The sequence below is a fragment of the Limanda limanda genome, chromosome 15 (assembly GCF_963576545.1).
Source record: "Limanda limanda chromosome 15, fLimLim1.1, whole genome shotgun sequence".
Lineage (NCBI taxonomy): Eukaryota > Metazoa > Chordata > Actinopteri > Pleuronectiformes > Pleuronectidae > Limanda > Limanda limanda.
This window is the reverse complement of record NC_083650.1, coordinates 15,975,254-15,988,554: the sequence shown is the minus strand read 5'-3', so window position 1 is coordinate 15,988,554 and position 13,301 is coordinate 15,975,254. Positions and strand designations below refer to the sequence as shown.

At 40.7% G+C, this 13,301-nt stretch overlaps 1 protein-coding gene across 1 annotated transcript; it reads right to left on the bottom strand.

Moving 5' to 3' along the window:
* Positions 1 to 4,044: 4,044 nt before the first annotated feature.
* Positions 4,045 to 11,902, bottom strand: LOC133020836 (guanine nucleotide-binding protein G(I)/G(S)/G(O) subunit gamma-4). Its single transcript, XM_061087563.1, has 2 exons — positions 11,804 to 11,902; positions 4,045 to 4,173 (listed from the first exon to the last, which is right to left on the bottom strand). Exons 1-2 carry the CDS (start codon positions 11,900 to 11,902, stop codon positions 4,045 to 4,047), a joined length of 228 nt encoding a protein of 75 aa, XP_060943546.1.
* Between the last annotated feature and the right edge of the window lie 1,399 nt (positions 11,903 to 13,301).

The window sequence follows — 13,301 nt, the reverse complement described above, 5'->3', positions numbered from 1 at the left end:
TTAAGATTTGGGAATATTAAAGCAGGTCCTCATTGCCGCACATGAATGATTAAAGTGGAATCTATTGTGCATGGAGAGGGACGCTTGACGACTATTTCTTCTGACTCCGGGAGCACCAGTGGTTCTCCATGAGAGGACGAGAGGGCCACGCCACCAAGAGCGCCAGCTGCCACGCTCGTAAACATTTCATTTGTATTGATTTTAATGGAGTTCCATTGTGGCATCATTGTTATTTTAGAGACCTTACCGTCCCATTCCAGAGGAAAATAATAAAGTAATGGAAAACACTGGCATGCAACTGCATTGTGTGCCGGTGTTATGAGAGGAAATCATTGAGAAACTGCTGCAGAACAGCCGGCTGAGGCTGGAGATAAATAATCTATCAGAAATTATTAGTTTTCTCGTATTTTTGCATACACTTTGGGGGGGATCACTGCTCAATTTGTAAAATTGCTCCAGCTCAGATCCCTGATATTAGATAACCTACTGCCTAAGGGATAATTACTTTCCTGTGCATTATATAATTCTTTTGGAGTCATAATCATAGATATACTCATTACAGTGATTTTGTTTTCTCTGTGCAACACATTATTCATTTGAAAGAAAAAGGCTATTCATAGATTTTCATTTCTTCAAACACAACCTAACATCTCGCTCTACTGCAGATATCCAACCCGTATCTATCCAAACTTATTTTGTAATGCTCTCAACTCTTGTTAAACTTTTTATCTGGAGGTCGAAACCTATTCATGTTATATTTATACTGTTAAGCCTTTGTGTGTGCAGTACCTTTTCAGTTTGTCTTTCACATTGCACAGTTCCAAACACTCCTCACTCACTGTACTTTCTCCATGTATATATAGATTTATTTTTATTCAGCCAGTCCCCAGCTGGGAACCATGTGCATACCAAATAATATCCAGTCCTACTTATTGAATTTCTACTCTTGTTTGTAGTACATCCATTTTATATCTCTCCTCCTATATATTTTATTCAGCCATAAAAGCTTTGAGGGTGTTGTCTGTGGAGTACATTTGTGATTCTGGGATATAAACTTTAAAAAAAAAATTAATTGACATAAAACAGTGTAATACTTAGTTTTCACCTTTCAAATGAGTCGCTAGAAGCTAAATTAGTCATCAGTAAATGACCAACAATTGAATTTAAAGTGATGAAACTTATTATTATCTCATAATAGTCTCAGAAAAACTCATCTAATGTGATCATTAGCCCCGAAACAACCCATCAAAGATCATTTTGCGATTATGCTACGTTCTCACTGGTGCATTGGGTTGGTAACATCACACTTTTTTGTAGGAAGAGCGTAAAAAAAAAGAAATCTCACTGGTTTAGAAAAACAAAATAGTTTGATCATGTAACACCTGATCATTCATTGGAAGAAATTAAAAGCGAAAATCCGTTTTGTTGTCTTTACCTTGAAATAAACGTAGATATATAATCGACACCACAGCTGTGATGAGCCTTAAACCACAATCCTCGTCTGTGACTCTGCTTCTCTTTAATTACATCCTGCTGCTTTGGGTTCAGTTCAGAGAAATCCGTGAGGGTCTTATCAATGTCGTTCATCACCAGCCTCTGTAGTGTTCTGTACAACCTGTACATGTGCTGTTTTTTAATATATCTCCAACTTGATTTCCTTGTATGACTTATTCGGTGAAAAAAAGCAATTTTGAAACCACCATGATCACCAGCCCTACAGTATAGTGAAATAGTAATTTCAGTCTTGTCACAGATGAGGCTATAAATGCAGGCATGGCTGGAATACTGAATCATTATCGGGGACATTATTCATGCGACCTGCGGAGTCAGCAGATGTATTGCTTATTTCCCTGCGACACTGTAGCAGGCAAACTGGCAGACGCTGAATTGAATCATATTCTTTAAAAAAAAAAAAAATGCACACGACACAAGTAGAGTGCATCCAGATGGCCTGTGGTTCAGCTCAGCCACAGGAGGTCGCACGCACCAGAATATCATGTTCTTCTGTCAGAGCCGGACAATCGGCAGCGGCTTTTATTCATGTTATCAGTGTGATCGGTCAGAATGTATCTGGAGAAGTCAGGAAGAGACACGGAACAGAAATAGTGAAGACACGGCACATCTGGGTTGCCCTTTTCCTTTAATTCATTTGATCCAAAGTAGGATTTTACAAAGCCTGCTATTTAAATGCTATTGTTTCCAAAAACAATAATACCATTCATGAATACAGCTGCACGACATATCCGCACTTCAATGAGATTATTCTGTGCAGAGTAGCACCCAGAAAATTCAATGAAGAGGCAATATTTCATTTCATAATAGTTCTCTCTGTTATAGATAGAAATAAATCCATGCAATATTCATCTCTAGCTGTTATATTTCTTGTTTCAGAATTGGCACCATCCTTACGATGAGGTCAGTGAGAGCGTCCTGAGGTCAGTCTCAGGTTGTTCACACAGGAAATAATAACAATAATAATTATCCTGAAAACAATTTGAGTCCAATAGTTTGAGTTGGTGATAGTCCAGTATCCGAGTTTGATTCCTAATGCTAGTTCAAGTACCAGGAGGAAATTTATTTTAATTTTACAGAAACGATGATGCAAAAGTCTGAACCACCGAAGGGATCATATAATGTAAACCGACCCTTAGAGTTGTATTTAAAAAATACTCAGATAGTATCAATAATTGCATGATTTATAAATGTTTCCTTTCCTAAGTATCATACAAGCTCGGTAGCACTACACATCATGTAGCTGTAAGTGCTATGCAACAAATATTCAATAATACTACTGATAATAACAATATTAATAACGATCATAACAATTCATCGTAAAAATCAGCAAATGCTATTCAACTACCAGGTAAAGGAAACGTTTCCGACAGTGTGCTTTTTGTTCAAAAACAAAACAAAAACAGAAAAGAAGGCTGTGTGACCACAGTGTGAGGATCACGCTGCTCTCACAGAAGTTGGCACTGTAACATACTGTACACTCTAAAAGACCCGACAGTCTCTCGGAAACACAGGAGGCTGTCAAAAAGGAGCAGAGAAACATGCAGGCCTCTTGGTTTGGCATTAATGTCAAAGGCCGTGCCATTCACTCTAGGACAGGCAAAAAGAATCAGGCTCAGGAAACATGCCCAGCGAAACAAATGAGAAAGTTAAGATATCCTGCGAAAAGGATGAACTGATAGTGTCTCTGATTCAAAGTGGATGAAACGTACGAGGAGTAAATCAAATAGAGCGGTAAAGGTGGAGTGCATTAGAGCGGACCTGGGGAAGGAAGCGGCAGATTCATAAATTATTTTGGACTTAAGGGTTGTTTGCACAGTGATAACCCTGAAGAACTCGTCTCAATGCTGAAACATTAGCCCTGCACCTTTCAATAAGCAGAGGGTCTGTTTATTTATTTGCAGCAGAGGCGACGTGCAGCCGCCCGCTTCTTATCACGAGCGCGGCTCCCGCTAACTGAAATCATTTAGTGTGCCAGATAAGGTTTCTGTTCCAGCACTAAAAGGAGCAGGTTAATTGTTGGTGACTCTGAAGGCAAATTGAAACAGAAAAACACTAATGAGGGAAGTGTCCGATTTCAGTACAGTAGGCGTTCCTGCTAATGTGTTCAATTCTTCTATTTAATACAAAGATGAATGTTTTTTTCATTCGGATACGGAGAAAGGGACTAAACGTTTCAAAAGAAGTAAACACTGGGCAAATTTCTGTTTCCTGAGGCATGTTAAGATCTAGCACAACAAAGGAAAAGAAAGGGAAAAAAACATCTCTCATCTCATTAAGCACTGAGCAAGGCTGTTCTCTAATAACAAAGCAATAACAAACCTATTTAACAAGACATGATACGCTCGCCGGGTTGCCAGTTTGGTAGCTGACTCCCCCAAAACCTTCAGCCACCAGGACAGAGCTGACCAACAACAGAGTGTCCGCTGGGGCAAAACTCAACTCAACGCCTGTGGCCAGTAGCTTCAGGTGTGGTGAAGACAGAGAAGCCAGGCAACGCCATGCCTGCACTTGTGCGCCCCTTGCAGGTCATCAGAGGATGGTGCAGAAGAACTTCTTCTCCCGGAAAGGGTTCTCTGAGGCGGGGACGGGCACGATGAGGGGATCCTCGCGTATGTGGGCTTCACAGTACGCCATCAGGTCGGCAGCTGCTTTGGACACCTGCAATGTTGAGACAAGGGAACATGCAGAGATCATCAGATGTTTCTCTCACTATCGCAAAATAACCAAAAATACACCTGGGCTACGATTTTGTGAAGTTCGGTGAAAGCTAACTGAGGGGCTTTTCCTTAGATGGCGCTGTTGAGCCATTTTGCCACGCCCATTTCAAATTACTCCAGAATACAATTACTTTTGGGGTTTTGAATTCCCTGCAATCTTTGGTAACGATTGGAACATGTCTAGGCCCTGAAAAAGCCCCAAAAGGGAAACACAAATCCTTCGAAATACAATAGGACCTCCCACCATAGGTGCTCAGGCCCTAATTAAAGGTTCAGTGTGTAGAATTTAGTGACATCTAGGAGTGAAGATGCATGTTGCAGCTGAATACCCCTCACCTCACCCTCCTCTTCCAAACATGAAAGAGAACCTGTGGTAACCTTCAGTTGTCGTTAGAACTCAAAATGTGTTTAGTTTGTACAGTTTGGGCTACTACAGTAGAGAGGACCCGCTCTCTTAAATATAAAGTATTCAAATATAAGGGTCCCATTCTAGGGTAAAGAAAACAACACTTCGTACAATTCAGATGAAACACAAGTGAAAACATCATTAGGATTATTTTATATTCAATTTCTGCCAATAGATCCCTCTCACCTAAATCTTACACACTGAACTTTTAAGACATATGTCTAAAAAAATGTTTGTTTACCAGAATCCCTGTCTGTATCGGAAATGTCATTTTTAAATGATGTTTGATGTTTTTGGACCGACTGAGATAAAAAAGTAGTCTTTTCCATCAGGCTTTCTCATCTTTTTATGTTGCTGAGCCATCCTGCCTTCATAAGGTGGTGTCTGGATTTGATTCAAGTTTTCTTATCCTTGTATGACTTCAAAGTTCAGAGCGAACCAGGAACTTTTGTTGCACCTCCCTTGCGTCATCTTCTGTCATTTCACCATCACATAATTGAATAATCAATAATAATCACTTTAGAAATGTAAACCATGAACAAGTGTCTGCCAAAGAGAGAGAGAGAGAGAGAGAGAGATTTTAAGGAGCTGCTTGTTCACGGAGGTTTATTGGATTTTTAATATTTAAGTTTAAGCAAAGACAAAAGGTCTTTAAAAGGAGTTCATTAAATTAGTACTATTATAAACTATTATTGATATGAAGTATGGTTTAAAGAGTAAATGTCATTGTCTAGGGGTGATCTTTCTAGATGAGGGTTACAAAGTGGATAAGACTTGAAGATGCTCTTTTCTTAATATTTTGATTGAAAGACAAAGTAGTTTTGTATTGCATGGGACAGCCACGCTAGTAGCTCTATTAACCTGTACAGTAGCATGTTGAGGTAAATACCAATGCTAGCCAGCTTGTTACATGTTGACTGTAGTCGGTTAGTCGTTTTGGTTTGGTGTATTATCTTGCTAACATTTTCCTAATAGCCCTTAAACACAAAGTGTAGCCGAGACTGATGGTATTGTCCTTAGATTTGCAGGAATTTGGTTTGAAACTAAACTGTTTGGAAAATTCTAATTTATGCCCCTGATGATGGGGTGAGACATGTCAGGGATGACCCAAGAGTCATCAGGATACATCCTCTGACGACCATGGACCATGTTGAGATTCTTCAGTGTGGCCTAAAGTGGTGGAGTGATCAACAGAGCTCTGGAACTACAACGTAACATGTCTATAAAAAACACGTTTTAACCACTCATGGGTTTAGATGAATTATAATTTGGGAGAGAGCTTTTGAGAAGTTGTATATATAGGCCCTGTCAAGGCAAAGTGCAAACACAAGTGCAAACACAGGCTGACACCAACCTGATGAAGACGAGAGTCAGAAATGTGACAAGGTGAATAAAGCAAGGTAAACTGGAAAGGAGTGTTTTGTGATGCGTATCTTTATTTAAACGTACACTATGTTCAGCAGCTTCCTGTGTGTTTGTTCTGGTAAACAATGTTGTGGGAGCTAACTTGATCCACATTAAACCCACCCAAGGTTTGGATGAATGTTGCCTGGCTCCTGTTTCTTGGAAGTAGCATATATTATGTATTTCTGATTTGTCAGTGCCTGTGGGGACTGTACTGCTGTGTGTGACATCAGCAGGAGCAGAAGACGGCTCATCAGGATGACTGAGGAGTTTAACTGTGGGATGAAGAGGTTGGGACTAACAAAACACTTCCTGCCTCTGTGTGAAAACTTGCATTTTATCATTTTCAACGTCAAACAGACGGAACAATTTACAGTCTGACTGTATAAGTTAACAGCAGGCTTCACTTGGGAGCTGAGACGGGAGGTTACGGGGAGGGGAGGCTGCAAGTGGAGAGGAGCAGCTGCATCAGAGGGAGGGTCAGGGCTCAGGGATCTACGTGCAGGACCGAGACATCTGATCTCCTGCCTGCCACTGCACCTCGCCCACTGCTGCTCTCACAGAAGAATACAACGCACAAAATCCATCACGCTGCTCATCTCTGTATATTCTTTGTATATATAAGTCTATATACACATATTTATACATGTGTACATGTTATTATTATTATTATTATATTTACTTATTATTATATATACTGTTGCTGCCATTATTACTATATACTGCTATTATATTGGTATAATTACTATCATATATAAATATATATTATGTTATATTATATACTATATATACTGTACTATTTTTATATACTGTCTAACAATAACATTACCATCATATCATCCGTACTATTACCATCATCTTGCCATTGCACCTTATCTACCTATTTATCTTGTGTTTCTGTTTTTATTCTTTCTACCTCAATATTTTTTATTTTATTCTATTGTATTGTATTTTATTGTATTCAAATATACCGGCTGCTATGATGACGTAATTTCCCTTCGGGGATGAATAAAGTAATCTATCTATCTATCTATCTATCTATCTATCTATCTATCTATCTATCTATCTATCTATCTATCTATCTATCTATCTATCTATCTATCTATCTATCTATCTATCTATCTATCTATCTATCTATCTATCTATCTATCTATCTATCTATCTATCTATCTATCTATCTATCTATCTATCTATCTATCTATCTATCTATCTATCTATCTATCTATCTATCTATCTATCTATCTATCTATCTATCTATCTATCTATCTATCTATCTATCTATCTATCTATCTATCTATCTATCTATCTATCTATCTATCTATCTATCTATCTATCTATCTATCTATCTATCTATCTATCTAACTATCTATCACATTTCCTCTTAAACAGGGAGTTATACAGTTTTATTGTCGCAGCCTACGCCTGTCCTGTCGAGAGGTTCAGGATTAATATCAGGTACTGAGATTTATGGATTTTAAAAGAACAACATGGCTCGTTTTATTCTATATTTCACTTGATGGCAACAAATCCCATTTAAAGACATAAAAAAGGGATGCGTTCTTCAGTTTACGTCTTTCTGATGTGTTTAGCCCATAAAGACGCAAATCTATTAAACAGCTCAAAAATGTACTTAAAAAAAGCTCAGAAATGTCCAAAAACAAGATGGGAATGGTAGTTTTCTTGAATATTTCTCAAAAAGGAGTAAACTAGCTTGTTACTCATCGTTAGTTTGGATAATGGGATTAATCGATGATTAGAAAATGATTATTCTATTCTTCAACCTTGTTAGCCAAAGGTCTGAGTCATACTTCTTCTCTATCCCTCAGTTGCCCACCCGGGGTTTGTTATTGTCATAAAAAGCCTCAAAACAAATCTGAGTTTGCAGGATGATTACAGGCACAAGAACAAATTATATTCCATCATTGTAAAGGCGGGACAGTCACTGATTTTACACATTTAAATCGCGGCCACATCTCTTAATTGCCTTAAATATCCCTTTCAGCTCTTCAGGGCATCTAAAAATCCTGCAAATGGATCAGTGGTAGAAGGAGACAGACCTCACGTCCACACTGAGGACATCAGCTGTGATGAGGGGTCACTGCTTCGTTTTCAGGGGGCCAAGTGTTTATAAACCACTGGGCTACCTCCTGCTGAACCATCCAGACTCAAACAAGACCGAGAGTACCGCCCAGGGAGGCTGTAACGACGCACAGCAGTGTTCGTGTTCTGAGAAATGATTGAGAGCTGAGACTAACTCACGATTGGTTGAAAGTATGTATCAGCAGGACTCATAGACTCTGGCTCCAAATGACATCAAAAGCACAAGATGGCAGCCCCGGTATGGCATATTTTTGCTTAATTTTCGGGCAACACTTCGGCCATCTTCATACAGCTCAGTCCATGATTTAGTATGTTTGCCTGCTGCATTTGTTAATTTACACGTTTGAATGACTTCATCCAAAATCAAAGTCCTCTTCAAACTACTAAGGCATGATGGTGTCTCTGCTGCTTCACTGGCACCACTAAATACTGCCTGTCCACTTCCTCAATTAGAAACAGGCAAAAATGTAATTCCTGTGTTAAGTTACAAGAGAACATCCAACACATTAAGTTCCCCGGCCGAAAGAAATGACACAGCAGTATTCTCACACATGGTCACATCTCTCTGCATGATCCTGTTGGCTCTCCGCTCTGACGGCTGCAGTCACCTTCCTCCAGCTAATGCGTCTTTATTATTTATGTCACACTCACACCACCTGTGCCGTGGTCCTGTCTGTGTTTTTGTAAATCCCCTGTTGCTAATAAAAACTGATAAGTCAGCGATTGCTTAATTCACCTCACACGTCAGGAAATTAAGGTGACATTTGCTATGCTAAATTTGGAAAGAAGTTGCTTTACAAATGGTTTACAACACTGAAGGAACTCTGAACAACACTGGGAGGTGTGGTTTTGCATTTAAGAGAATAAATAAATATACAATTTTAATTATCAGTGGATACACAGAACAATATCCTCAAATCGGTCTTTAGGAGCCCATGTTATAATCGAGTGTGAAACGTTGGGTTGAACAGTGGGAGGGTTGAGGTCAAACAGCGTGGTCAAATACTTAATTATTATTTCTTACAATAAATAATCACTAAATCTAACCTAGAAGAATTCACTATTTATGAATCCATTATTAATATGACATCCTTGCCAGATGCACACCAACTAGCTTCATTAAAATGAGGTGAAAAAGTTATTCTTTGATAATCGTTAATGTTACAACCCCCCTTATCCCCCCCCCCGACCCCATGAATTAGGCCCCAAGTCTAAACTAATCAGTTTCAAATCAAATATAATTTCTGATCTAACTCAATTTATTTGGTTTCATAATCACACTAGAGGCTCATCATATTAAACAAAATACTCTAAGGACACAAAACACCTGTGATGGCTGATTATCTACACACATATTTTAAAAACGTTTTATCTCTGGACCCGATTCAGTCACTGATCTCGGTCTCAAGCCGACACAAAGCGGCAAACATCGACAAACCAATCGCCTGCAATGCAAGTAAATAACTAATCAACAAGTAACTGTTTGGAGCTGTTTGTAACAAGTGTATCATCATGTCCCTGCAGCCGTGGGTGTGGAGCCCCGCAGGACAAAGAGCGGTACTGCACGGTGTGTGTCATTAGGCCCAGACTGTAATTACACTGCAGCCCCATGATGGAGGGAGCGTCCTTCTAATTAGCACAGATCACATTCCTTTGGCTGATTGAGCAATTAATGAGAACGTGGTGATCCCTCAATCAGCAGCACAGAGAGACCACTCCACTCTCAGAGACTCACGCTCCCTCACGTCACATCCCTTAATTAAATTGAAAGAAATGTCAAACGCGGCCAACTTTTCTCTCTGCTCCTCTATCTCTGCACTTTTCTCTGCTTTCATCCGCAGCCACACGCTACTTCAGAGGCTCCTTTTGGGGGGGGGATTACTCGGATCTCCTCATCTGATGTGTCGAGTGCTTTTAAAGCACAAACAGCTGCCGACCTATCAATCATCCGACGGCGGCTGAGAAAATAGTGGAGATGTGAAATCGTGTAACGGTTTCTGTTTTGTTTCACACCAACTCCTCTCTGCCGCTGTTAAAAGCTTTTCACAGAAGAACAAACAGCAGAAGTCAATTATTCACAACTTGAATTTTCTCTCAGACAGACTGAGTGAGAGACTTTCGGATAAAGATCGACTGTGACATTTAAGATTCATTTACATTCAGGCCTGACACGTCTTTTTCCATCAAATGCTAAGGTGACAACAAAAACTGACGAGTCCGATTTATTCCAACACTTCCCGCTTCATTCGAGATAACTCCGTTTTACACTCATTTATCCTCCACCTTCAGCACAACCACAAACCAGTTAGTTTACCGTGACACTATTACGTGAAGATGGTTTATCGTTTGGTTCTCAATTAACAATTGAGCAATGTTCAATGGTTCTGTCATTTTAGGTAGATGGTTGTTTAAGTGTTTATACTTTCAGTAAGTTTTGTTTTAATTACTTATTGATGATTTAAAAACAGGGTGAATTGTCATGATTGACGGCTGAGACTCAATCAGAATTCATCAAGTTCGCACATCGACAGGACTTTGTGACTGTGGCTCGATCCCACGATCACTACTGTGCTGACTGTCTCTAAATAAGGTCAAAAGCACAAGTATCTGGGATACTGGCTTCATTTTTGTACAACAGGGGAAAGTGCTTTATACTCAACATATTAGCATGCTAACATTTATTAATTTGCACTAAATTGCTTGACGTTTGAAGGACCCCTTGACCAAACACGATATGTCCAGGGCCGGGTCTAGGCAGGGGCAAGAGGGGGCCTGGCCCCCTCAAATAAATGTTGTGCCCCCTCAAACTAAATCCCAATTTATAATGATAATAATATAATAAAGCACAATGCCCCCTCAAGATTTGTGGCTGCCCCCTCATACATGCCTGTCTAGACCCGGCCCTGGATATGTCCCATGACATCACAGTGGTGCAGAAGTATCTACTGGACTACTAACTTTACAAACACCTAAAAAACACAAGAGGAAGGGAAAACTGGAAATAATATGTTTACATAATATGTCTCCTTCAATATATAATTGTCTGTCCCGGGACTGTGGCCACAGACACCCAGATCACAGCACTATAAAACATGGGAAGGGGTGTGTTACAACAGGGTTAGCAAAGCAGGTAATGGTCTGGGGCCCCGAGCTGAGAGCGGGCCCCTGAGAACGACTGATTAATTCACAAAAACTTAAATTCCGTGATCCGCTATTTACAGGAAACTGTAAAGACACCATGGTCGGAAAAACCTGGACAAGGAACCATGCTACTATTTTTCTACCAAAAGCTTTGCAATTGTATTTTATATTGATTAGAAAAAGATATGGTTTGATACTTGGGAGGGGTATGGGGGCCCCCAGGTTCCACTGTCCTAAGGCCCATAAAGAACCTTGAAACACTCCTGCATGTGACAGCAGCTAGCCTGGCCTCCTCCACACAGGAAACTGTGTATGATTCATGTTCATCCGTCAATATTGTGAATTAAAAATGGTTAAAACTATTTATTAAATCAGGGTTTGTAACAAGTGGAGTGACCTTTTTACGTTGATAATAATGTACACATGCACCAGGCGATCTGTAAATTCACATGCAAATATTTGTGTTACATTTATCCTATTTTTCTCAGAGTGGCAGTTAACAAAATAAAAGCCCTCCTACCTTTATCCTATCCATGCAGGCCTCCATCTTCAGCTGCTCCACAGCTTTCCTGGCATGGGAGATGCTGGCCGTGCTGTTGTTGGCGATTCCGTCCTTCATGATGCTCCTGTGACGCCACACAGAGGCACAATGGGTGAGGGGAGGTGGGGGGGGTGACACATAGAGTCAATTAACATCACATTAAACCCAGAAAAGCAGCAATCCCCCCGGGGGGCTGATGTCTCTGGCCCCCTTGGATCAGCCATTCTCTGCCACAACCTTTTATTTTTTCTTCTTCTTCTTCTAATTCAAAAGGACCCATTTTGTGTGGGGGGGGTAGGTGTTTCACAGCAGCCGAGCTCCATTTTATTCAGAAGAAAGAGCCGAGGTTTGTCTCTTTATCTGCGTTCATGCACGATTACTTTCTTTATTTTCAAATTCAAAGTTATGATTTACAGCAAGAGGCTGGAGGAGATGGCAACAAAGCAGGAAAAAAACACACACACAAACACACACAAACACACACACACACACACCTCTTTGGAGCTGTGTGTTTCACACCAGGGCCACAGTGCTTTGCTCAGGGACCCTTCAGCAGACCTGTGTGAGGGGAGGGGTTATGGAATCTAACCAACACATTTCCCTTCCTCTGCCTCAGATCTGTCCCCCCCCCCCCCTCTGTCCCCCATACAACCGTCTTCCACAATGTGCACGAATGCAAGTGCAGTTTACATTCTGCCAACACATTTCTGCAGATTCCCGGGCCCCACTTCGCCCTTCACTCCTCCTCCAGAGGGACAGGAACACATCTGTGTGCGTGTAGAACAACACACACGAACACACGACGCATCTCTGGGTGGATTCATTTGTTTGTGCCTGGATTTGTTTATTTATTTCATTTCCATCGTTTACAATCCAGCTGTGACTGTGTTCGAGGAGACGTGAACACAAAGCAGATGTTTGGTAAAGGAGGGACTCGGTGATTCTGAATCCCACTCGTCGAGCGTCTAAAGCCAATTTATGGATTTTCATCACACCCTCGCAGGAAGCCATGCAACCAGGCCCCCCCCCCACACCCCCCTCCACTCAGGTCTCCCCCTCCATCTATCAGAGGATGCTTCTTATTCTCTCATCCGCGTTTTTTTTATCATAATGAAACGAAGCTGATCGTCTCTGCGCATCAGTCTAATCCTGTCATTTCTAAAGGGGGGTGGTGGGGGGAGTAATGGCTGGAGACCCTGCAGCGTGCGAGCTGCGGCCCTGCTCACAAAACAGCACCGGAGGAAAAAAAAAAAAATTTACATTGGAAGAATAAAAATAATTAAAAATAAAATCGGATTCCCTTGCATCGCTCGCTTATATGAGCTGATTAATGGAGGCTGCAGCCGCCGACCTACCTGAAATGTGCCAGCGGATTTCCAATTTAGAGAATTCCGGGTTGACTCCACCCAACGCACACACACACGCACACACATACACACTCACACACACACAGGGAGAAAAAAAAGCCCCTCACACA